This window comes from Canis aureus, chromosome 21, assembly GCF_053574225.1.
Source record: "Canis aureus isolate CA01 chromosome 21, VMU_Caureus_v.1.0, whole genome shotgun sequence".
NCBI lineage: Eukaryota > Metazoa > Chordata > Mammalia > Carnivora > Canidae > Canis > Canis aureus.
The window spans coordinates 21,509,344-21,534,896 of NC_135631.1; the positions used below are offsets into that span (position 1 = coordinate 21,509,344).

Consider the following 25,553-nt stretch of genomic DNA (forward strand, 5'->3'; position numbering starts at 1 on the left):
ATTGATTTTGAAAATTTCAGCATCTTATAAAGCTTATTATTTATTCAAAATATGTAAAAATGAGAAAGAATAGAATAATAGAGTAACTTCCATGTACTCGCTATACAGTTTCAGCAATTGGCAATTTATGGCCAATCTCATTTAACCTATACCCCCATGTGTTCCTTGCTCCCAACCCAACAAACTTCAGACATCCTATCACTTCATCTATGAAATTTCAGAATGCATGGCTAAAAAAATGACATTAAAAAAAATAACCACAATATCATCATTACATCCACACAAACCCACAATTCTTTAATACCATAAAATATGCAGTCAATATTCACATTTTCTGCTCTTAAATGACTTTGACAGTTTATTCAAATAGGGTCCCATTAAGGGTCATAAATTGCAGTTGGTTAACGCTCTTTGTAAGTCTATTAACCTATAGGATGTTCTTTTCACTGGTCCTCCTTCCCTGTCATCAAATAAACCTAACCCAGTCAGTTCTTTAGTTTCCCACAATCTGGATTGTGCTGATTGCAAGCCTGTACTATCTCTTATGTTCCTCTCGTATCCTGTATTTCTTTTGAACTAGTCATTTGCACTAAGATCTTCAACTTTTCATCCAAGGTTATGATTATTTTGGAACTGCACTATCAAGATATATTTGGTAAATAGACCAGCAATATACTACAATTACAATTTGAAACTTCATCCATACAATAATTAAAAGATTAAAAGGAAACAATTTTTCTACTTCGACTTTGTTTAAAAGATTTTATTTATTTATCCATGAGAGACACAGAGCAAGAGAGAGGCAGAGATATAGGCAGAGGAAGAAGCAAGGAGCCCAATGTGGGACTTGATCCTGGATTAGTACCTGAGCTGAAGGCACACACAACCACTGAGCCATCCAGGCATCCCTACTTTGACTTTTAAAGAGAGGTAGGAAGGGCACTAGGCTGGTTTAGTCATTTGATGTGTGTGACTTGACCTCTGGGTTGTGCTTTTGAACCCTACGCTGGGTATAGAGATTACTTAAAAAGAAAAAATCTTAAAAGAGCGGCAGGGAGAATTCAAATGATGCGCCAATATGCTACTACGTCAATCTTATTTTCTAACATCTGATACCAACTAGTCTTTGAATAGAAGGTTGAGGACTCTGTATCTGTGATTCCTGTTCTCCTAATAAAGCAGGGAATAACTTTGTCAGGTTTCTTGGTTTTGGTTTTCATAGGTAAGGGAAGGCAGTTGTCTTTACTATGTGAAAAAGAGAAGATGGTTCGTGACTTAAGTGTTTAGGAAGTTTTCAGAAATTACTGAAAGTGTGATGAGACCACATTCGGGGCGTGGAGGTGGTTCTTGCCTGGCTGAACACTCAGATCACCTGTGAAATTTAACAGTTCTTCCCTCACATCACCCCTGGAGTCTCAGATGATCATTTTAGAACTCCTGCCCCCTAGGAGATTCTCAGGTGTAATCAGGGTTGAAAACGACTAATCCATCTAGAGACTGTACATGAGTGCAGAGCAACTGTGTGTACTATCTGACTTGCAACCTTTACTTTGCACATAATTGAATGATTATTTGGCAAACAAAACTAACACCACTTCTTCAGGGGAAGCCAGAACTAACCGCCTAGTTATTACATTCATGTCCCTAGAAGCAGTATCATTCTAATAGAATTATAATTTCACAGAAAACCTAGCAAGACCAGTTTACCTCAAACTTCCTAAGAAAGAATAGTTTTTGTTTTTTTAAGATTTGAGAAGAGAGAGTGAAAACAAGCAAGGGAGGGGACAGAGGAAAAGGGAGAAGCAGACTCCCTGCTAAGCAGTGAGCCCAATGCAGGGCTTGATTCCAAGACCCCAAGATCATGACCTGAGCCGAAGGCAGACACCCAACCAACCAAGCCACCCAGGCGTCCTACAAGAATAAAATTTTAAGAAAAATTGGCTCTATTTACTGCGAGCATGGTCAAGAGTTTTAAGGTGTAGGTCGTGTGCTACCCTGAATGCTGTGGGCAACCATTCCGTATCCCTCGACTGTCAGCTGCTTGCTGTGTGCCCTCATTCACTCATCCATATCCCCTGGGGACCCATCCCCACTTATACACCTCGTGCCTAGGTGACCGTGAGCCTTGCCACCACCTTAGCTGAGTAGACCTGGGCTGAGCACTGATCCAAGGACAACTTCCCTATAGGCATAGGACTGATTTTACACAAAAGTCAGCTTTGCCAAGGAAATTCTATATAGAAAAAATAAAAAATAGGGATCCCTGGGTGGCACAGCGGTTTGGCGCCTGCCTTTGGCCCAGGGCGCGATCCTGGAGACCCGGGATCGAATCCCACGTCGGGCTCCCGGTACATGGGGCCTGCTTCTCCCTCTGCCTGTGTCTCTGCCTCTCTCTCTCTGTGTGTGACTATCATAAATAAATAAAAAAAATAATAAAAAATAAAAAATAGAAGGGAGTAACAACTAAGAAAATAGAGAAACCAGCCTGTGATTCAGAAGAGTGCAGGAGATCGCAGCAAGGAGCAGAGATGTGATGAGAACCATCCTGTGTGTCTTGGGGAGATGACAACAGTACTGATCTCTAGAACAGCTGCCAGCTTTCTCCTTCCCAACCCTACCTAGCCTTGCAGTGAACTCTATTTTGAGGTAATTTGAGTTTCCGGTACTTGCAGCCAAAAAAATTGTGTCAATAGGTTCTTAATATTTAAAGGAAACAGTTCCAGATCTATCAGAAGATAAGAAACCATTACAAGTGAAACTACTGGTTTTGATAGTGTAGCAATGTCACCTCCAGAAGTGAAAACTGTTTATATTATTCCCTACAAGAAGGTAGTAGACTCTCAGTAGGGATGGGGTGAGGGGAAGAGTGGATCTCTCTAGCGACGTGGTTCTTAACCGGCTGCACGTTGGAATCACCTAGAAAGCTTAGTTTTTCCCTGGCATCACCCCCAGAGTTTCAGATAATCGTTTTAGAATACTCCCCTACCCCCAGAGGATTTTAGGGTGTAGTCAGGGTTGAGAACCACTCATCTAGAGACTCTTTGGTATATTAGTCTGGACTCAGAAGTGAAAACTGAGTATTTTCTTTGGTGAATCTTTATTCCAGTTGAGTATCTTAAGGCTTTTGGCTTTTTTTTTTTTTTTTCCCCTCTCCTAAAGTGAATCCTCATCTGAGGACTTTCATGTGCGTATGTAAGAAAAAAAAAAAAAACCTCATGTGGCAGTTGAAAGGTTGGAGGGTGTTGTATTGCACTAAGCTTTCAAGACTCCAGGAGTACCTGCCCACGTGTGATCTATTCAGCAGTGTCTGAGAGCACTAATTTCACTAAATCTTGCTTTTCTAGTTAAATTTAACAAGTTTTATAGGCTATGGGTAGACTTATTACCATCATTTTGCTTAATTAAGGCATACGTGACTTATGCTCAGTCTTGCAGCATTTTTTCAATTGAACAGTTAAGAATCACAAGCTTTCAACCATTAGAAACGACAGATACCCACCATTTGCTTTAGGTGGATGGAACTGGAGGGTGTTATGCTGAGTGAAGTCAGTCAATTGGAGAAGGACAAACATTATATGTTCATTAATTCAGGGAGTATAAGACATAGTGAAAGGGAATAAAGGGTAAAGGAGAGAAAATGAGTGGAAAACATCAGTGAGGGGCAGCCCGGGTGGCTCAGCGGTTTAGCGCCACATTCGGCCCAGGGTGTGATCCTGGAGACCCCAGATCGAGTCCCACATCCGGCTCCATGTATGGAGCCTGCTTCTCCCTCTGCCTGTGTCTCTGCCCCTCTTCTGTGTCTCTCATGAATAAAGAAAATCTTAAAAAAAGAAAAGAAAAGAAAAGAATCAGTGAGGGTGACAGAACATGAGAGACTCCTAACTCTGGGAAGCGAACAAGGGGTAGTGGAAGGGAGGTTGGAGGGGGGGTTGTGGTGACTGAGGGGGGCACTTGACGAGATGAGCACTGGGGGTTATGCTATATGTTGGCATATCAAACTCCACTAAAAAGTCATATAAAATAAATAAAAGTAAGAATTTTTACAAATCACAAAAAAAAAAAAAAAAACCCACATAGCTTTTATTTTTTTAAGATTAGCTATAGGGATCCCTGGGTGGCTCAGTGGTTTAGTGCTTGCATTTGGCCCAGGGTGTGATCCTGGAGACCCAGGATCGAGTCCCACGTCGGGCTCCCTGCATGGAACCTGCTTCTCTCTCTGTGTGTCTTTCATGAATAAATAAATAAAATCTTAAAAAAAAAAAAAAGCTTAGGTACAAAAACTGTTCCTATTCACGTAGTTCGCGATCGAACTGCTAAAAAAGGTGAGAAAAGCCCCTTTTTTTTGTTTTTTGTTTTTTTGGAGCAGCCTCCAGTCCAGCGCTGAGATAATCGCGGCCCCCAGTGCCTGTGACGGAGGGAGCCGAGGCTCCGGAACCCGCCTGGCTCGGCACCGCGGCTTCCCTTCCAGAACTCCCAGGTCCTAAAATGCCTGCAAGCGCGCACGCCTTACCGACACCAGGCTGGACCGTCACCGGAGCCCTTCGTCCCCTCGCCCCGCGTCTCTGCGGGGCTGAAGTCTCGCTCTTTCTGTCGACAAAGTGTGGCAGCCACTTAGATAGAAGCGATGACCTCCCCCGCCCCGCCCCCCGACAGTGACTCTGTGCCACTGAAGGGAGCCTCGGCTACCTGGTTTTTTTTTCCAAACTGAGGTAATAGTAAACAACGTGCAGCTACGGAAACCCGACGACGGTACTACCGAAGCCTGAAGACCCGAGCGGGGGAGGCTCTGAACGAGCTCACGGATTCGCGGCCGGTCTCCTTCTTTCCCTTGACGGAGTCCGCGCAGCCTCTACCACGTGCTCCGCTCCCGCCTCACACTCCAGCGGCGCCCACCCTTCCGTACGGAAACATGGCGCCGCCCAGCACGGGGCGGGCGCCGCCCGGCTCGGAGCCACCCTCCCACTGAGCCCCGCCGGCCGACTCCGAGTCTCCGTACGGAAACATGGCGTCTCCCGGCTCGAGCCCCCGCCCGCTGAGCGCCCTCGGCCCGCACGGGACCGCGCCCCCCCACCCCACGCCTTTCCGTACGGAAACATGGCGCCGCCCTACGAGGGGCGGGGGCCTCCAGGCTAGAGGGCTGCGTCCTCCTCGGCGACGCTGGAGGGGCGACCGCGCTGGCCGCTGCCCACCGGAGCCGGGCTGGGAGGACGGCCCGCAGCGCGCCGGGGGATGCGGCCTCAGAAGGGCGGAGGCTGAAGCATCCCGTGCTCGCCGCGCGTCGCTCCGCGCCTCCGCCTCGCTCCGGCCCGAGCTGCAGGAGGGAGAACGCCGACTCCGCGGCAGGTGAGGGACGCGCACGGAGGCCGGCAGCCCCGCGGGGCCCGCACGGGAGGCGCCAGGTGCGAGTCACAGGCATTTCTTCGGCTCCTCCGGGCAGGTCGGGTCCCGCGCGGTCGGGTGGAGGAGGGAGAGGCAGGGGCCGCGGCGGGTGGCGGCGTAGGGCGGCCTTTGTCCCTCCCCTCGGGGCCGCCCCGCCGCCCGCCGCCGCCCGCACGGTTGTTTACATCGGAGCCCGGGGGCGAGGGGCGCCGGCTGCGGGAGGGAGCGGGCCCGGCGTCGGCGGACCGAGCGCCTTGCCTTTGCTGACAGACCCTTCCTGTGAGGAGTCTGTGGCGGCGGCGCGCGCGACGACCTCCCCTCGGGCCCCTTGTCGGGCGGAGCAGGAGCTGCTGGAATGAAGGAGCAGCTGAGAGCCGCGCCCCCGGCAGCCCTGTCGCGGCCGCCGCGGTGCGCGCCCGTCGTCCCGACCCCCCCCCCCCCCCCCATCCAAGGAGTAGGTCGCTGCGTTTGGTTGGCAGATGAGGAAACTGAAGTTCCACAGCGAGGGAAGGGTCCGAATTGGAACCCGGGTCCGCCTGAGGCCAACGCCCACGCTTCCCTCCACACGCGCCGACCTCGCGGGGAGGACACAGCTGTCAACAGATACTCAGTGGGCGTCTGGAAGGCAGGCTTACCACGGACGCAGCATGTGTGGGAAATACGGTTGGTGGGAACGGAGAAGTCAAAAATCTAGGTGAAGAGTTGTGTGGGGGTTTTTTCGTTTTTTTTTTTTCTTTCTTTTTTTATTGGAGTTCAATTTGCCAACATGTAGCATAACACCCAGTGCTCATCCCATCAAGCGCCCCCCTCAGTGCCTGTCACCCAGTCACCCCCACCTCCCCGCCCGCCTCCCTTTCCACCACCCCTTGTTCGTTTCCCGGAGTTAGGAGTCTCTCATGTTCTGTCTCCCTCCCTGATATTTCCCACTCATTTTTTTCTCCTTTCGCCTTTATTCCCTTTCACTATTTTTTATATTCCCCAAATGAATGAGACCATATAATGTTTCACCTTCTCCGATTGACTTACTTCACTCAGCATAATACCCTCCCGTTCCATCCACGTCGAAGCAAATGGTGGGTATTTGTCGTTTCTCATGGCTGAGGAATATTCCATTGTATACGTAAACCACATCTTCTTCATCCATTCATCTTTTGATGGACACTGAGGCTCCTTCCACAGTGTGGTTATTGTGGACATTGCTGCTACAAACATCGGGGTGCAGGTGTCCCGGCATTTCAGTGCATCTGTATCTTTGGGGTAAATCCCCAGCAGTGCAATGGCTGGGTCTAGGGCAGATCTATTGTTAACTCTTTAAGGAACCTCCACACAGTTTTCCTTTTTTCAGTTTTTGTTTTTTAAATAAAACTAGCCATTTCACAGGCTCTCCCCAACCCATCTTTCCCTCTTCAGCGTGGGCCACTTGTTCTCATCTTCCTGTGCCTTCACGTGTGCCCTCTGAGTAAAATGCCCCCCTTTTCTTTTCTTTTTTTTTTTTTTTAAAGATTTTATTTATTAATGGAGACACAGGCAGAGGGAGAAGCAGGCTCTGTGCAGGGAGCCCAATGTGGGACTCGATCCAGGGTCTCCAGGATTACACTCTGGGCTGAAGGCAGGCGCCAAGCCGCTGAGCCACCCAGGCGTCCCAATGTCCCCCTTCTCACCTCCTCTTTCACTCTAGACACTTATTAATTGGGTGAAATCCTGCTATTTTTATTTTTTTATTTTTAAAGATTTTATTTATTTGTGAGAGACGCAGGCAGGGGGAGAAGCAGGCTCCATTTAGGGAGCTTGATGTGGGACTGGATCCCGGGTCTCCAGAATCACGCCCGGAGCCCAAAGCAGATGCTCAACCGCTGAGCCACCCAGGTGTCCCATAAATCCTGCTTGTTTTAAAAGAACTCAAATGTCACCTTTTCTGGAAAGCTTATCCCAACCTCCTTCCAGGCAGAATTCATTTCTCCCTGTGCTGTGCTCTCTTACTGGTTTTATCATGTCACCAAGGCTTAAGTTTCACTGTTTCCTTGTGAGTGTGTTTCCCTTTCCAGACCTATTTTTTTTAAAAGGTTATTTATTTATTCGAGAGAGAGAGAGAGAGAGAGAGAGAGCACGTGCGCACACGAGAGAGCATGAGCAGGGGGAGGGGCAGAGGGAGAAGCAGACTCCCCACTGAGCAGGGAGCCCTGGGTGTGGCTGGGTCCCACGACCCTGAGATCATGACCTGAACCCAAGGCAGACACTTAACTGACTGAGCCACCCAAGCATCCCTCTCCAAACCTACTTAAATAAGTATATATATTAAAAAACAAACAAACAAAAAAAAGTATATATATTGAATCAGATCTAAGGCAATGATGCATGCCAAATGTGCAGTAACTGGCCCTACGAGAGTTCAGAGAAAGGTGCACACACTGTGGGAAAGGTGTCCTGGGAGGAATAAGACCTGAGCTGCACCTTAAAAGGATGGGGTTAGTTTACTAAACTGAGTGTTAGAGACCAGGAAAGCATGCCTTCCTCCTCACTGTGCAGTAAGAGTTACTTCATCCTTTCTGAGCTCATTCTCAGCATGTGAAAGATAAAATTAGAAGTGTGTGTGTGTGTGTGTGTGTGTGTGTGTGTGTTTGTCCTTTCTCATAGAATATGCTGGTAGTGTTATCTTTTGGATCTTGGAGCATATCCAGAGCCTAATAGGATTTAAGACAGAGGAGATGGGTGTCTGGAGTGGGATATTGGAAGGTAAGGGGGAACTGCAATAAAGCAACCCTCATATTAATAATACAGGCCTGGGAAAAAAAATACAGGCCTGAAAATGTCAATTCCAGTAACTTCATTCTATTTAATGGAGGGATCTGAAATTTCAGATAATTAAATCAAGTGATTCTTCTCTAATGTGCAAGAGAGCCTGCCAGACCTTTTGAAAGCAGTCAACATTTCTTTTGATCCCTGCATTGCCCTCCAGGTGTACAATAAAGGCTAATTAGTGTTTATGAAAATGGTTTGTGATCTCCAAGTGCTGATGGTACAAATACTAATTATTTGCAGAATTATGAATGCAGAAACGTGTCTAGCTTCTCTCTTAATTAGAAATACCTTAGGAAGAGAGAACTCTAGGAAAGAACTGGGGGGGGGGGGGGTTGGTGAGGAAAACTTGACAAAAACTTTTACAGTAAAAAGAGGATACTATTTCAGGCCTTTTTTAACTGGCCCAAACCGATGTATTAAGTATTATTCTTGTTCTAACCAGCAACTTAAAAAAATTAAAACCCCACCCCAACCGGTACATTGTGGTTGTCTGCAGCTTCCTCCTTACCATCTTTTCCTGCTGACTGGCAAGAAGTTAATAAAAATATTTGCCCCACACATTCTTACGTGCTTTGTAAGATTCCGCCTTGTGTCATCCCTCGATTTCTTTTTTTTTTTAATATTTTTTTTTCAATTTTTATTTATTTATGATAGTCACAGAGAGAAAGAGAGGCAGAGACACAGGCCGAGGGAGAAGCAGGCTCCATGCACCGGGAGCCCAATGTGGGATTCGATCCCGGGTCTCCAGGATCGCGCCCTGGGCCAAAGGCAGGCGCCAAACCGCTGCGCCACCCAGGGATCCCCATCCCTCGATTTCTTATCCAGAATCAGAGAACCAGCTCCTCAGTCCAGTGTATTCAATTGGAAGCCCAAGTTAAAAGCATGATTTTCAGAGACTTTGCCTATCAGCTCTCAGGAATGAAAGTAAAAAATTGAAGAATCACTCTTTGATTAAAATAGAAGCAGGCAGTTGATAGTATTATCTTCCAACAATGTAAGGTCCTGTTTTCTTTTGACGTGGTACTTAAAAGTGAGACAAAAATACTCAAACTTGTTACTCTGTATCTGAAGTACAGGTCCATAGATTTGATACATTACAAGCATAGTTTTACAAATAATCTGTTAAATCACTGAGGTAGAGTATGATAGCTGGATAAGGTCTCTGCAAGCCGATTCATTTTTACAGGTGAGAAAATTGAAACCCAAAGAGAATAACTGATTTGCCCAGAGTCACACTGCTAGTTAGTGACAGAGCTAGAACGTGTGGTTCACTTTGTCTTTCTTTCCTAGGGAAGTGAATAAACTTAATTGAGAATGTCTGAAAACCCTGACAAGCCCAATATAAATGAAGCAGGAAAATCAAAATCGAATGGTTCTGAGCAAGACCTTGAAGATGCTGTGGAAGGTTCTGATGAAGCTTTACAGAAAACAAAGTCGGGCTCTCCCAGCACCCGAAGAGTGCAAAGACCTCACTGTAAGCAGATTTGACTTTGGTTAGAAGCAATATTACTGTTTTCAGATGATGTTTTGATTAGGCTTCCTTGTGGCCCTGAGCAGGGTTCTAATACTGTGATATCATTGCCAATAACTGGCATTTAAGAATAGCAAGTTTCTCCGCTGGCAGCCTAGTCATTTGTGGGTTTTCAATTGCTTGAGAAATTAAAATTTCAGGATAATGTCCAGAATATTCCTGTCTTCCTGCAGTCTCCATAATATTCCACTTTCTCTGAAGTGCTCTGAGAAAGAGGGTGGAGTGCAAATTGTAGCTTTAATTTAAAAAGCATCTGAAAAGTCTGAGGCAGGTTCCAGCCAGGACTGTGCTTGTGCAGGTTAAAAAAGAAATAGGTTTTGAATGTGAGTGAGGTCACCACACCCTAACTTCACTGCCTGGGGGCTTAGTTCCCACGAAGTTGAGGGGATTCAGCTTGCTGAGTGTGTGGTGAAGTCATTTCAGATCCCTGGCAGGGAACAGGCTCGCGGATGAAAGGGTGGTAGTTTCCGCAAGTATTCCCAGCAGTCGCCCCAACTCATGTCTTTTATTAAGAATACTTAAGCTTTTTGAAGTGAGTCCAAAAATGAAAGTTTTAAGAGGAAGTGTCATAGTCTAAGAATGTCAGTGCTGATGTTATCTCTTTAAAGTGTAGATGATCAGTAGTTCTTCATATTTGAAAGAAGCATGAACATTTTTGGGTTTGAGGTATGTTTCTTTTAAAATGATTAAAGCCCTTCCCAGGTAATTTATTAGTCCGCACAGTATTCTTTTCTTTTTTCTTTTCAGTGAAGGAAGCTTTACACCCAATGTGGGGCTTGAACTCACGACTCTGAGAGCAAGAGTTGCATGCTCTACTGACTGAGCCAGCCAGGCACCCCTCAACATAGTATTCTTTTTTGATTGTTTGTTTAAGATTTTATTTATTTGAGGGCAGCCCTGGTGGCTCAGCGGTTTAGCGCCACCTTCAGCCCAGGGTATGGTCCTGGAGACCCAGGGTCGAGTCCCACGTCGGGCTCCCTGCATGGAGCCTGCTTCTCCCTCTGCCTGTGTCTCTGCCTCTCTCTCTCTCTCTCTCTGCATCTCTCATGAATAAATAGATAAAATCTTAAAAAAAAAAGATTTTATTTGAGAGAGAAAGAGAGAGAGCATGAGCTGGGGGAGGGGTAGAAGGAGAGGGAGAAGCAGACTGCCCACTGAGCAGGCAGCCCAACATAGGGCTCAATCCCAGGACCATAAGATCATGACATGAGCCGAAGGCAGACACTTAACTGACTGAGCCACCCAGGTGCCCCTCAACATAGTATTCTTACAGCAAACATTATGGACCCCATCTTATAATGGTTTAGTATCACATAGATTTTGATAGGTATACTGGTAGGTTCAGGGAAACATGCTGTTAATAACAGTCTATCATGCATGTGTTAGGCCTTACAGAAAAAAAATTATTTTTGGAAAAAAAAGGCAGGCTCTCCCAGCAAGCAAAGTGTACAAAGACCTCACTGTAAGCAAATATGACCTTGGTCATATTGGTCTCCAATATGTATAGCTAGACTTCTGCTGTCTCATTTTTATTTATTTATTTTTTACTTTTTATTTCTTAAGATTTTATTTTTACCTCATCGTTATACCCAACATGGGACTTGAACTTACAACTATGAGATTAAGAGTCACATATTCTAATGACTGAGCCAGCCAGGTGCCCTGTTTTCTTATTTTTAAAATGAGGAAAATACACTTATCTCTTAGGATGATTGTAAAGATTAAATGAATTCATATGAAGCATTTAGAATAGTGCTTGGCACCTAATAAATGCTTGATAAATATTAGTTGTTAATACTACTGGCTTGTCATCTGTTGCATTTAAAGATACCAGGACTGATTGCTATAATTTGGATGTATAGTAATGGTTTTATTCTTTACAGTTTCTGATAAAGGAGGACCTTTGGTTTAGATCTTTAGTCATTCTTTGATTGATGGCTTTGCCTTTGGCATCCTGTCTGTCTAATGGCATGACTCCAAATTAATGTCAAGCCAACACTAGGCTACATTATCTGAGATTGTATACAGTTATGCCTTTAAGCAAGAGTCCTTATCCTGGGACCTTGATCGAGTTGATAGGGGGTCATAGGAACAGCCAGAAAAGTATATCAAAATTTGTGTGCATATGCATTTTTTAGGAAGAAAATCATGGAGGATTTCATTAAATTCTCACAGAAGCCTATACCAAAACAAGATATAAAATCAGTGCCCTAAAATATTCCTCTGGCTTCCTTGCTCTTTCTCCTTATCATAATAGGTAGGCATAGGGCTGTGGGCCTCTGTGGTAAAGCTCAGACCCCATAGTCTGGGGGCCACATCAGGAAGCATCACTGATCACACATAGAGCATAAATTAAGAATTTATAAAATAAGAAACTGTTTGCGGACATTTGAGTTTATAGTAACTCTAAAATCACTTCTGGAATTCTACGAATTAAAATGTAACGAGCAAAAAGATAACCTTTAGTCTTGAAAATTATAATAGAGTAATATTTTAAGGATAGAATTGCTATTGGCAACTGTGATCATGGGATTTATAAAATAAATATATTTAGTGTTTGTCCAGTTTCTGGCGAAGAGCTCCTTTGGAATCTCCTAAGTGATGAGCTCTAGAAAGGAGTCTTTTGTTATGTTAACGAGTGACTTTTGGAGAGCACCCAGGTAACCAAAGGAGGGGGACTGGTTGCCAGGGGACCAAGTCATGTGATCAAAGTCCCATTCTCCAACCTCCAGAGTGGTGAGAGGGGGCTGGAAGATGAATCAATTGCCTGTGGCCAGTGACTTTTTTTTTTTTTTTTTAAGATTTATTTGAGATCCAGAGAGAGAATGAGAGCATGGGAGGGTACATGCGAGCACATGAACACAAGCACACACAGAGGCACACAGTGGGGAGAGGCAAAGAGAGAATCCTTAAGCAGACTCCCCAGGAACCATGGAGCTTGATCCCAAGACCCTTAGATCATGACCTGAGCTGAAATCAAGATTTGGCTGCTTAACCAACTGAGACAGCCAATGGCCAGTGATTTAATCAATCGTGCCTATATAATGAAGCCTCCATTAAAAACCCAAAAGGACTGTGTTGGGAGAGCTTCTGGGTTGGTGAACACGTGGTGGTACTGGGAGGGTGGCATGCTCAGAACATGGAAGCTACATGCCCTTTCCCCATACCTTGCCCTACACATCTCTTAATCTGGCTGCTCCTGAGTTTATTTCCTTTTATACTGAACCATGAATGTGGTTAAGTCAGTGTTTCTCTGAGTTTTGTGAGCTGCTATAGTAAATTAACAGAACCTGAGGAGGGAGTCATTGGAACCTCAGATCTATAACACGGGTGACCATGTGGACTTGCAATGGGGGCAAGTACCCCGCTATCTCCTAACCTATGGGATCTGACACTGCCTGCAGGTAGATAGTGTCAAAATGGAATTAGATTGTAGGACACTCAACTGCTGTCTGACAACTGCGTGGTGGTATGAGAGGAAAAACACCTCACCTTGCCCCCCACCAAATACACATTGCAGTTTGGGGGCAGAACCTTTAGTAAGTGATACAAAATATTGAAAAAGAAAAAATGGCTGGCTTGTGAGAACTGGTTGACACTAATCTGTGGTGGTGACTTGATTCCAAAAGATGATCTGTTCTTTAAACATTGAGATCCTCAGGGTAAGGATCAATCAACTGTAACTTAATGTCTCCTCTGAGATTCTCTACTTCTATATGCTTCTCTGCTCACAAAGCACCTTCTGTTCTGGTGTTTAATCACCTGTTGACCAGTAAATAAAAGATGCTGTATTTTGATGAAAAAAAGAACTGTTTTCCAGTTAATATCTTCCATTTAGCATTTTGGTTTATTAAATCAGGTCTTTGTGAGTTTAATTAGTAGGTCTTGGTCATCCTTAGATAAATGGATGACACTGAGTTCTTACATTTTTTTATTTTATTTTATTTTATTTTATTTTATTTTATTTTATTATTTTTTTCTTACATTTTTTTAAAGGTTTTATTTTATTTTTTAAAGATTTGCTTATTTTAGAAAGAGTGTACCCATGTGTGGCAGGAGAGATGGAAGCAGAGGCAGAGGGAGAGAGGGTCTCAAGCAGACTCCATGCTGAGCACAGAGCCCAACTCGGGATTCAGTCTCACAACCCGGAGATCACGACCTGAGCCAAAACCAAGAGTCACGTGCTCAACCGACTGTGCCACCCAGGTGCCCCTTTATTTTTAAGTAATCCCTACATCCAACATGGGGCTCAAATTTAACCCTAAGATAAGTATTGCATGCTGTACTAACTTAGCCAGCCAGCCAGGCGCCCCTGTGAATTTAATTAGTAGATCCCAGACATCCTTAGATAAATGGTAACACTAAATTCTTACATTTTTTTAAGTTTATTTATTTATTTAAGTAATCTCCACATCTATCATGGGAACTCACAACCCCGAGAACAAGAGTCATAACACTGTTATGACTGAGCCAGCCAGGCGCCCCCCTAAGTTCTTACATTTGTAAAGGTCATGACTAAACTTTGACTGAACAGAGACACCATAATTCAATCAGTCAATATTTATTAAGTGCATATTGTGTGTCAGGAATCTAGCAGGGAGCCAGGCCCACAGTGATCTCTTTGCTCCTGGAGCTTGTGGTCTAGTGAGGAAGACAAAATAACAAGCAGTTGCTACACAGTGCAGTAAGTTCTGTGGATAAACTTTACCCTTGCTGCACTATACTCACTCTATAGTAGTTTGGGGGTGACATTTGCCATTTGAGAATTCTCAAACACAAAATAATCCCACTTACAACCCTGTAATTAGTATGCAGTGAACAATTCCTGTGTGTGTAGATTTGTAATGTATCTTGATCATATTTTAGAATTGTAGCTTTTATCTTTTTGGATCAGGTATCCTTCATTAATGAGTTTGATTTTAAGTAGTTGCTAAGTTGGACAGCTCCTGTAAACTGGTGTCTGATGTTCCGTCCAGTTCCCAGCACTTGTTACAAACTGTTTTGTCTCAAGTATGCACAAAACCCTGAGAACACACTTGTGTATAATTTGGAAGATTCTCCTCTTTCATAGAATGTTTCTTCAGTTGTCTTCTTTTTTGCATATTAGGAAATAATGGCTCTGGAAGATTTAAAGACTTAGGGGCAAAGGGAGATGGAGAGAGAATCCCAAGCTGACTCAATGCTGAGTGCAGGTTTTGATGCCATAGCCCTGAGATCACAACCGGACCTAAAACCGAGAGACAGACACTTAACTTTCTGAACTACCTAGGTGCCCCTGGCCCTGGAAAATTTAAATGATTCTCGTTCAAGGTCACATCAAGAGTCTAGAAGGAGCTGGACTTCTTCCTGACTTGCTCTGTCCATTGTTTCATGACTAAGTGACATGCAAACAGTGTTTGTCATTACCCAGATGCCCCAAATTATTGAAAAATGGTAAATTTACTGTGAAAACTTGGTGTGTTTCTGTTAATTTCATAAATTTAAGATGATTAGACATTTGAAGATTTTTGCAAAACCAGAGTTAAAACAAAGCTTGGAAGCCCTGGTGACTATCCTGAATCTCTCTTTATAAAAAAAAAAAAAAAAAAAAGATTTTATTTATGAGATACAGGAGAGTGAGAGAGAGAGAGAGCACACGCGAGAGAGAGACAGGCAGAGGGAAAAGCAGGCTCCATGTTGGGAGCCTGACATGGGACTCCATCCCCGGTCTCCAGGATCACGCCCTGGGCTGAAGGTGGCGCTAAACCGCTGAGCCACCCGGGCTGCCCTGAATCTCTTTTTAAGAGATAAATATTTGGTGTGCCGGGCTGGCTCAGTTGGTGGAGCATGGCTCTTGATCCCGGGGTTGCAGGTTTGAGTCCCACATTGAGCGTTATGATTACTTAAAAAGTAAAATCTTAAAGAAGATAAGAACTCTATGGAGTCTAATAACTTCTGATGCTTGATGGTGACCTACCACAATGGAAGTTTCATTTTCTGATAAATGGTGACAGAAAATATTAGCTTTAATAATCAGGCATATAGCAAATTCCTGCTCAGTGCCTTTGAATTTTTAATCTGCTTTATTGAGGTATAATTTATATGGAATAAAATTGAATTTTAAGTATGCAATTTGAATTTTGACCAATACATTTACAATTGTGTCACTACTACCACAATTATAAGCTGCTATAACATTTTCACCACCTCCCCATACTTCCATGCCCCTTGGCAGTGAATCTTTCCCACCAATTGATCATAGTGTATAATCCATTTACTCTATTGTTGAATTTGGTTTGCTATATTTTGTCGAGGATCTTTGCATCTGTGCTCATAAGGGATACTGACCTATCATTTTCTTTCCTTATAGTATCTGGTTTGGGTGTCACGGTAATGCTGACCTCCTATAATGAGTTCTGGCCTTTGGCAACCACTTCCTTGCTTTCTGTCCTCTAATTTTGCCCTCCTTAGGATTTCAAATAAATAAAATCATACTGTATGTAGTCTTTTGTATCTGACTCTTTAACTTGGGATAGTGCTTTTAAGATTCACCTATGTCTTTGCATGTACCAGTTTATTCCTTTGTTATTGCTGGGTAGCATTCTGTCGTGTGGTTATACTACAATTTGTTTATTCTGCAGTTGATTAACATTTGGATTAGTTCTAGGTTTTGACTGTTATGAAGGATGCTGCTATTAACACTTGAGTACAGTTCTTCATGTGGCCATATATTTTCAGTTTTCTTGGGTAAAGACTTAGGAGTGAGGTTGCTAGGTCATGTGGTAAGTGTATGTTTTACTTTATAAGAAACCAAGAACCAGTTTTCCAAAGTGGTGGTACCCATTTTTCATGGCCATTGTTTAGGGATGAGAGTTCCAGATGCTCCACTCTACGTCAGGACTTGGTATGATTAGCCTCTTTAATTTTGGCCATTCTAGTAGGTGTGCAGTGGTATCTCATTGTGGTCTTAATTTGCATTTCCCTGATTCTAAAAGGAAAAACCTATAGTTTTCTACCTGTGTGGAGCAAAACCGAGTGCTTCCTCCTGTGTTTTTCTCCTGGGTATCTTTTACTACTCATGCAAAATGTATAACTTCTAGTACCAAATATGTGGGTTGTTTTTCCTCCCACCAAGCAATTTTCTGTGACACGGCTAGGTGGCCTACACTTCAACTAAATTCTGACACTATTTACCCAGAGATAACATTGGATCTCTCAGGTAAAGGCCTTAGTCCTATAAGAATACCCCTCCCTCATCCTTCTGCTTTGGATAGTAGTCACAAATCTAGGTCAGAAGACCAATTAACTATAGATTTAGATTCCAACAGCCCCTCCATGGATTCTACTAATTTGCTAGAGTGGCTCACTGAACTCAGGGCAACATGGTTTCCAAGTTTATTAAAGATAAATACAGATGAACAGCTAGATGAAGAGCTACATAGGGTGAGGTTTGGGAGGGTCCTAAGTGTAGGAGCTTCTGTCGCTATGAAGTTGGGGCGTATCACCCTCCCAGTATGGATGTGTTGGCAACCTGGAAGTTCTCTGAACCCCCTGCTATTGAGACTTTATGGAGGCTTCCTCATGTAGGCATGATCAATTATTAATTCCATGTTCAGCCCTGCTACCCTCTCTAGAGGATAGGGCTGAAAATTCCAGATTTCTAATCATGGGTTGGTCTTAATTGGTCCCCATCCAGAAGCCACCCAGGAGCTCATTCAGAGTTACCTCAACAGAACAAAACATGCTACTTGTGCTTATCACCTAGGATTTAACATGGGTTTTAGGAGCCCGGTGTCAAGGAAGAGATCAAAAACCAAATATTAAAACAAGATGCTCCCAGCGTTCTTATCACTTAGGAAATTAGAAGGGTTTTAGGAGTTCTGTGCCAGCAACCAGGGGCAGAGACCGATATATATTTTTTTCTATTATCTCACACTGATGATTAATGATATTCAGTAGCTGTTCATGGCCTATTGGCCACTTGTATATTTACTTTGGAGAAATGTCTGTTCAGATCTTTTGCCCATATTTTACTGGTGGTCGTCTATTTTTGCGTTATAAGAGTTCTTTCTGTATTCTGGATACAAGTCCTTTATCATGTGTGTCTTACATATCTTTTCTCCTATCTGTCATGCTTTTTCATTTTCATGATAGGAATTTTGGTAAAGCACAAGGTATCAATTTTTTTCTCTTATATGTTGAATTTTTTGTGTCTTACTCTAAGAAATTTTGCCTAACTCAAGATAAGGATTTCATCTTTCTCTCCTAGGAGTTTTCTAGTTTTAGTTCTTATATTTAGACCTGTGGTCTATTTTGAGTTCCTTTGCACTTAACATGTGAGGGAAGGATTGTGGGTCATTCTTTTATGTACAGATAGCCAATTGTTCAAGCATTGTTTAGTTAAACTAATCTTGCCTCATTGACCACATGTATATGTATGTATGTGTATCAGTCTATTTCTGGGTCCTCTGTTCTGTTCACTTGATCTCTATATAGATCTATCTTCATGCCAGAAACACTGTTTTGATTGTTGTAGCTTTATAGTAACTCTTAAAATTAGTGTAAGTCCTCTAACTTTATTCTTTATCATAATAGTTTTCATTTCCCTAAGTCCTGTGCATTTCCATGTAAATTTTAGGATGATTTTGGCATTTTCAACAAAAATCTTGCTGGGATTTTTACTGGGATTACATTTTATCAACAGATCACTTGGCAGAAATTGACATCTTAATGAGAATTCTTATCTGGGCTTTGACTTTTGGATATTCATTTTAATTTACCAATATCCATGAAGCAAATTTTATTTATTTATTTATTTATATAGTGTTTTTACTAATAGTCTGTAGAAACACTGGGAAGAATTTTTGTCAAGTATTCCCAGCTTCTCCTTACGTTCCTGAATAAAGATTTTTTTTAAAAATGTATTTTATTTATTCCTGAGAGAGAGAGAGAAAGAGGCAGAGACACAGGCAGAGGGAGAAGCAAGGGAGCCCTATGTGGGACTCGATCCCCGGACTCCAGGATCACGCTCTGGGCTGAAGGCAGGTGCTAAACCGCTGAACCACCCACGGATCCCATTTTTGATCTTTAAAACTATTAAACCCCATACAAGCCAGTGACATTATTTATCTCATTTTAAGCCTAGATCTTATCATCCTCACTTAAAAGTAATACAGTTATCCTCCAGGTCAGTGCCTCTCAAATTATTGTTTCAAAACATTCTTAGCATCCTATACAGGGTAGTGAGTGGCTTTAGCATTTTTTTGAATAGTACCTGGCACCCTAAATTACTTGACAGAATTTTAATTTGGGGAGATTCGTTCCTGGCATGGTATTAGTGGTGGTGCAAAATGTAAACTGCTGATGGGAGCAATTGAGGAAGTCCTAAATCTGGCTTTCCTTTCCTAAATTTAAGATAGAAATGTAGGAAAGAGATTGGAAAACAACCCTCCACATATTGGAAAATGTAATAGTCTGTGCCTTAAAAAGTTTGCTTAAGTCTCTGTTTCCTTTAATCATTTTCCACTGACCAGTCTTAATTTAAAAAACAGATAATTTGAATGTTGGAAGTGGTCTCCGTTTTTAGGATTCTAGGTTAAAAAAAAATAATGAAATAGGTGAAATTCTGTTGTTTGAAATGGCCAGAGTATTTTCATAAATAGAGGCATAACCAAAATTATTAGCTGGTACTAGAACCACTGCCTACTCCTTACTTTAATAGAAATTTTAATCTAGAGAAGCAATCTCTTACACTGGGTTTTGTTACAGCTAGTCCTCCTCGATTTGTGACAGTAGAAGAACTTCTAGAGACAGCGAAAGGAGTCACTAACATGGCTTTAGCCCATGAAATTGTAGTAAATGGAGACTTTCGGATTAAACCGGTTGAATTACCAGAAGACAGGTAAGGCGGTTACTGAGTTACCTTGTTTAGTGGAACTCTACCATTTTCCAGTTCTGGAAAGGTCTTCTTCACTTGGTGTCAGTATATTTAGGTGTATTTTTTCCTTTTGTATGTTGCTAAAACAAAACAACCAAAAAAACCCCACCCAACAATACATCTGTACTTGGAATTACTAGTGTTTGGAAATGGATCTCAGGACCACTGATCATAAGTAAAAGGTCTAGGAAATCTGTGGACAGCTTTCATGTCAGCTTCTCCCTACTGCTTAAGACTTAGCTGTCCTATCTTGTGTTTTCATTGTATTGTTTCATTCATTGCTTGTAACTATCATATCGTACTATAAGTGTTGGTTTACTAGTGTTCTTCACCAGATTGTAAGCTCTACAAAGACAAGGACTATGCATTATTCTCTAGGTTCATAGCACTTAGCACATATCATATTGAATTTAAAACTCTTGATTGTAAGGTGTATCTTTTAAAATGTATTGTCATAAGAAAGAAAAATCATTGCCTGTTTTAATTGTAAAAGTCCCATATAAATATTGGGAGTCTGTTAGCCAAGGAGGAGGAATGGCTGCTAGGTTGCCAAGCTATGTGTTGCCAACATGAATCTTCTATGACTTTACAAATATTTTTTTAAAGATTTTATTTATTCATGAGAGACAGAGAGAGAGAGAGAGAGAAGCAGAGACACAGGCAGAGGGAGAAGGAGGCTCCCTGCAGGGAACCCAATGTGGGACTCTATCCTGGGTCTCCAAGATCACGCCCTGGACTGAAGGTGGCGCTAAACCGCTGAGCCACCCAGGCTGCCCTACAGACAATTTTTATGTTCTGTAAAGATAGTACTTTTTCACCTTAATAATGAAGAATTACTTGTTTTGCTTTCACAATATAAAGACTGTGGGCTTTTTTTTTTTTTAAGATTTTATTTTTAAGTAATCACTATATCCAACATGGGGCTCAAACTCTTAACCTTGAGATCATGCTCTACCACCTGAGCCAGCCAAGCACCCCTAAAGATTGGTTTTAATGAGATGCCATATATTAGCTATTACAATTTGGTACCTAATTGAGCAATTCCCTCATGTATCACATAGGAATAGGATATTTTCTGTATTTCTATATTTTCTTTTATTTCAAGTCCTTCGGTCTTTATATGTGCTGAATTGTTATCTTAAACTACCTAATCAAAAAAATGTTAAACTTGCTGGTATCAGGGAAAATTAAGAAAATAGTTCTGAACTATTCGATATGCTTATTATCATATGGTACTGTTATATACTATTAATTGGCCCAATGTCTTATGTCAAATTAGTTGAAAATTAATTTGGTATTTTTTGAAATAAATTGCTTTTTATTTTAAATACCTCACTTGTGAGGTATTTATTGAAATAAAGCACTAAACTACAAATAAGATATGTGATTGACAAGTATATTTGGGACATCTTTCTGATGTTCATCCAAATTATTTTAAAATTTTCTCAACCTAAACCCATAGAATTTGTGCTTTTAAAGGTGATTTGAGGCTTAAATATTTTGTTTTTTCTTTTTTCATTTGTTTCCAGCTTGGAGAAGAGAGTAAAGGAGATTGTACATAAAGCTTTTTGGGATTGCTTGAGTGTCCAGCTAAGTGAAGACCCTCCAACATATGACCATGCCATCAAACTTGTTGGAGAAATCAAAGAGGTGAGGCAAAGAGCAAATTGTGGTGCTTTTCTAGTGTGTTATGAGTATTCAAACTCTCTGTGTTATTGTGCCAAAGACTTGAAAGAAATAGAAGGATTGAGAAGTTAAAGTTCTTCCTAAAATGTGGATTAATAACTATTTTTGCCTCTATGCCCTTATTAAAATTTGAAATAAGCTATGATAACCTGAAGGCTTTACTTTGTAAATGAAGGTATGTATGTACGTGTGTGTGTGTGTGTGTGTGTGTGTGTGTGTGTATTTATATAGATTTATTTAGAGGTGCGTTGGTGACTCAGTCAGTTCTGGGATCAAGCCCCACGTCTGGCTCCATGCTCAGTGTAGAGTCTGCTTTTCCCTCTACCCCTCTCCCTGTTCATGTTTGCTTTTATGTGCATGCTCTCTTTCTCTCTCTCTAATAAAATTTATCTTTAAAAAAATTATTTATTTTGAGAGAGAGTGTGCACACACATGCACAGGGGCAGGGTCAGAAGGAGAGGGGGAGGAGAATCTCAAGTAGACTCTGTACTGAGCATGGAGCCGAACATGGGGCTTAGTCTCATGACCCTGAATTCATGACCAGCCAAAACCAAGAGTCGGATGCCATCCAGGCACTGCTGGAGGCTTATATTTTTTAAGACAGAATTATTTAAAGAAAAAAAATTACTTTACAGTATTGGTGATTTTTTAAAATTTTAATAGGTGTGGATATATTCAGTATATAATGGCCAAAAAGTGGGATCCCTGGGTGGCGCAGCGGTTTAGCGCCTGCCTTTGGCCCGGGGCGTGATCCTGGAGACCGGGGATCAAATCCCACGTCGGGCTCCCGGTACATGGAGCCTGCTTCTCCCTCTGCCTATGTCTCTGCTTCTCTCTCTCTCTGTGTGTGACTATCATAAATAAATAAAAAATAAAAAAAAAAAAATTCAAAAGATCCTTCTTAAAAAAAAAAAAAAAAAAAATGGCCAAAAAGTGATTTCGGTCTGTGGGATAGAGAAGGCATTAAATGGAAGTTAAGATTCTTTTTGCAAATATCTTTAGCAGTAGTATCAAAGAAGAAATGTGTCCATGGCTCAGTCAGTAGAGCATGTGATTCTTCATCTCAGAATTGTGAGTTCGAGCCCCATGTTGGGTGTAGAGCCTACTTTAAAAATAAAGAAATGATTCGTAAACATATTTTCTGTAGATTTGTTAAGTTAGAAGTTAAAATATGTATCACAGTAACAATTGTGTTACAGTAACAATTGATAAGCCCTTATTTGGGTAATTGTAAATTCCTTTGCATATATTCAAAAGTGATGTCTAAGAAACTTTGATTAAACTTGATTATGCTCTCTTGTAGACACTCTTATCTTTCTTGCTGCCTGGTCACACTAGACTGAGAAACCAGATAACAGAGGTCTTGGATCTGGATCTGATAAAGCAAGAAGCAGAGAATGGGGCCTTAGACATTTCAAAGCTGGCAGAATTCATTATTGGCATGATGGGGACCCTGTGTGCACCTGCTCGAGATGAGGAAGTCAAGAAACTAAAGGACATTAAGGAAATTGTGCCCCTTTTCAGGTATGGGAATTGTGTTAATTGCCTTTAGTGTGCTTAAAATACAGAGCCTCTTTTCTTTTTTTTTTTTAAATTTACTTATTCATCTTAGTGTGAGGAGGGGCAGAGGGAGAGAGAGAGAGAGAGAATCTCAAGCAGACTCCCCACTGAGCACGTATGCAGGGCTCAATCAGAGCCTGTTTTCAAATTTAGACTTCTTCAAGTATAGATATTCATGAATTAAAAATTAAAAAAGCAAACACTTTATAAAATATAGAAAAGTCAAAAGAAGGAAAAAAATCACCCATAAGTTTACCATCTAAAGGCAAAATCACTGTTAATCATGTTGATTTTGTTATGTTTTCCCCCCCTCAACTTTTTTTTTTTAAGACACATTTATTCAGCATCACAATCAGACTATTACATTTAGCAATCAACAGCATGGGTGCAAAAAAAAAAAAAAAAACCCTACATTAAAACCCTTGTTGGAATGCTTTACACTTTCCACAGAGCAGAAACTAAAATAACCTGTTATACAGTTAGTCACAAATACTGTCCCCGAGTTTTTTGCCCATACACATGAGTATTGTCTAAAACATGTCTTCTTTGTAGCAGCTAGGCCCTGCCACCACTGTGCTTGGCTGAGTTCACAACTCTGTTGTAACCTGTAGCTTCCCTGTCACTTCTCTGGCTCTCCTCTCCTGCTAAGCTTTGTTTCTTGGCAGTAATTAAAACCTTCTGCCAGTGCCATAGCTGCTGCTGCTGCTGGAACCACCATAGCCACCTTGGTTTCGTGGCTTGGCAAAGTATTGGCCTCCACCACCATAGGGGCCAGAGCTTCTGCCTCCAAAATTTCCTCCTTTCATGGGTCCAAAATTTGAGGATTGATTGTTGTAATTGCCAAAATCGTTATAGCTTCCACCACCTCCAAAGTTGCTTCCATCATTACCAAATCCGTTATAGCCATCCCCACTGCCACCGTATCCACCACCACCTCGACTGCCACCGAAACCACCTCAACCACTGAAGGTCCCTCCGCGACCAAAGTTGTCATTCCCACTAAAACCACCTCCACGACCACTACCAAAGTTTCCAGAACCACTTCGGCCTCTTTGGCTGGATGATGCACTAGCCATCTCTTGCTTTGATAGAGCTTTCCTTTCCTTTTTTTTTTTTTTTTTTAAAGATTTTATTTATTCATGAAAGACACAGAGAGAGAGAGAGGCAGAGACACAGGCAGAGGGAGAAGCAGGCTCCATGCAAGGAGCCCAACGTGAGACTCGATCCCACAGTCTCCAGGTTCACGCCCTGGACCAAAGGCAGGAGCCAAACCGCTGAGCCACCCAGGGATCCCCCTGATAGGGCTTTGCTTACTTCACAGTTGTGGCCATTCACAGTATGGTATTTTTGAATGACAATCTTGTCTACTGAGTCATGGTCATCAAATGTCACAAAAGCAAAACCTCTCTTTTTGCCACTGCCTTGGTCAGTCATGATCTCAATCACTTCAGTTTTCCCATACTGTTCAAAATAATCTCTTAGATGATGTTCTTCAGTGTCTTCTTTAATGCCACCAACAAAAATCTTTTTCACAGCTAAGTGAGCACCAGGTCTTTGAGAATCTTCTCTTGAGACAGCCCTCTTTGGTTCCACACTCTTCCATCCACCTTGTGTGGCCTTGTATTCATGGCTGTTTCCACCTCCTTCACGGTGGCACTCATGACAAACCCAAAGCCTCTGGAGCGCTTGGTGTTTGGATCTCTCATTACCACACAGTCCCTAAGCATCCCCCATTGCTCAGAATGGCTCCTCAGTCTTTCATCAGTTGTTTCAAAGCTCAAACCTCCGATGAAGAGCTTCCACAACTGCTCAGGCTCTTTGGGAGACTTTGACTTAGACATGATGGCAATGGGAGGGGAGATTTTAACGAAGCTTACTCGGTGGCATCCAGGGGCAGAAAGGCCCCCCTCAGCAATTTATTTAGAAAAATACCAAACTTACAGAAAAGTTGTAAAAACAGTGCAGTTAATACTCATATATCCTTTACACAGATATATATCCTTTACACTCATATATTCATTGTTTTAAGGCTTTATTTATTTGAGAGAGAAAGAGAGAGCATGGTGGAGGAGGGATAGGAGGGGGAGCGAGACAGAATCTCAAGCAGGCTCCACACTTAGCGCAGAGCCCAACACAGGGCTCAATCTCATGACCCTGAGATCGTGACCTAAGCTAAAATTAAGAATCAAATGCCCAACCAACTATGCCACCCAGATGCCAAGCAACTAATGCCTCCAGACATTGTGACATTTTAGCCTTAAATGAGCAGGTATCTCTCAAGAATGTGACATTCTTCTATGTAATCAAAAAACAGAGGCACCTGACTGATTCAGTTACTAGAGTGTGTGATTCTTTTTTTTTTTTTAAAGATTTTATTTATTTATTCATGAGATACACAGAGAGAGGGAGAGAGAGGCAGAGATACAGGCAGAGGGAGAAGCAGGCTCCATGCAGGGAGCCCGACATGGGACTCAATCCCGGGTCTCCAGGATCACGCCCTGGGCTGAAGGTGGCACTAAACCGCTGAGCCACCTGGGCTGCCCTCCCATCTTTTTTTTTTTTTTTTTTAATTTAAATTCAGTTTGCCAACATATGGTGTAACACCTAGTGTTCATCCCTCAAGTGCCCTCCTTAATGCCTGTTACCCAGTTACCCCATCCCCCACCCACTCAAATAAATAAA

General features: G+C 42.3%; 1 protein-coding gene and 1 long non-coding RNA gene across 7 annotated transcripts in view; one reads left to right on the forward strand and one right to left on the reverse strand.

Moving 5' to 3' along the window:
• LOC144292734 (uncharacterized) overlaps window positions 1-5,432 on the reverse strand; it is a 36,578-nt gene extending 31,146 nt beyond the window's left edge. For 2 of the 3 annotated variants that reach the window (XR_013360074.1, XR_013360075.1), the window contains exons 1-2: window positions 4,687-5,432; window positions 4,511-4,610 (exon numbers count right to left, since the gene is read on the reverse strand). This is a non-coding gene — a long non-coding RNA (uncharacterized LOC144292734). Of the gene's footprint in view, window positions 1-3,829; window positions 4,249-4,510; window positions 4,611-4,686 lie in introns of those variants that run through there. The other variant, XR_013360076.1, reaches the window with a different exon arrangement.
• The window catches only part of TCP11L1 (t-complex 11 like 1), a 38,876-nt gene continuing 18,458 nt past the window's right edge, over window positions 5,136-25,553 (forward strand). Inside the window, exons 1-5 of one of the 4 annotated variants that reach the window (XM_077863521.1) lie at window positions 5,136-5,399; window positions 9,469-9,652; window positions 19,457-19,589; window positions 21,155-21,275; window positions 22,615-22,835. In XM_077863521.1, coding sequence (XP_077719647.1) covers window positions 9,493-9,652; window positions 19,457-19,589; window positions 21,155-21,275; window positions 22,615-22,835 — 635 coding nt within the window. In that variant the 5' untranslated portion in view covers window positions 5,136-5,399; window positions 9,469-9,492. Of the gene's footprint in view, window positions 5,400-5,419; window positions 5,438-5,881; window positions 6,074-9,468; window positions 9,653-19,456; window positions 19,590-21,154; window positions 21,276-22,614; window positions 22,836-25,553 lie in introns of those variants that run through there. The other 3 variants (XM_077863520.1, XM_077863522.1, XM_077863518.1) reach the window with 3 other exon arrangements.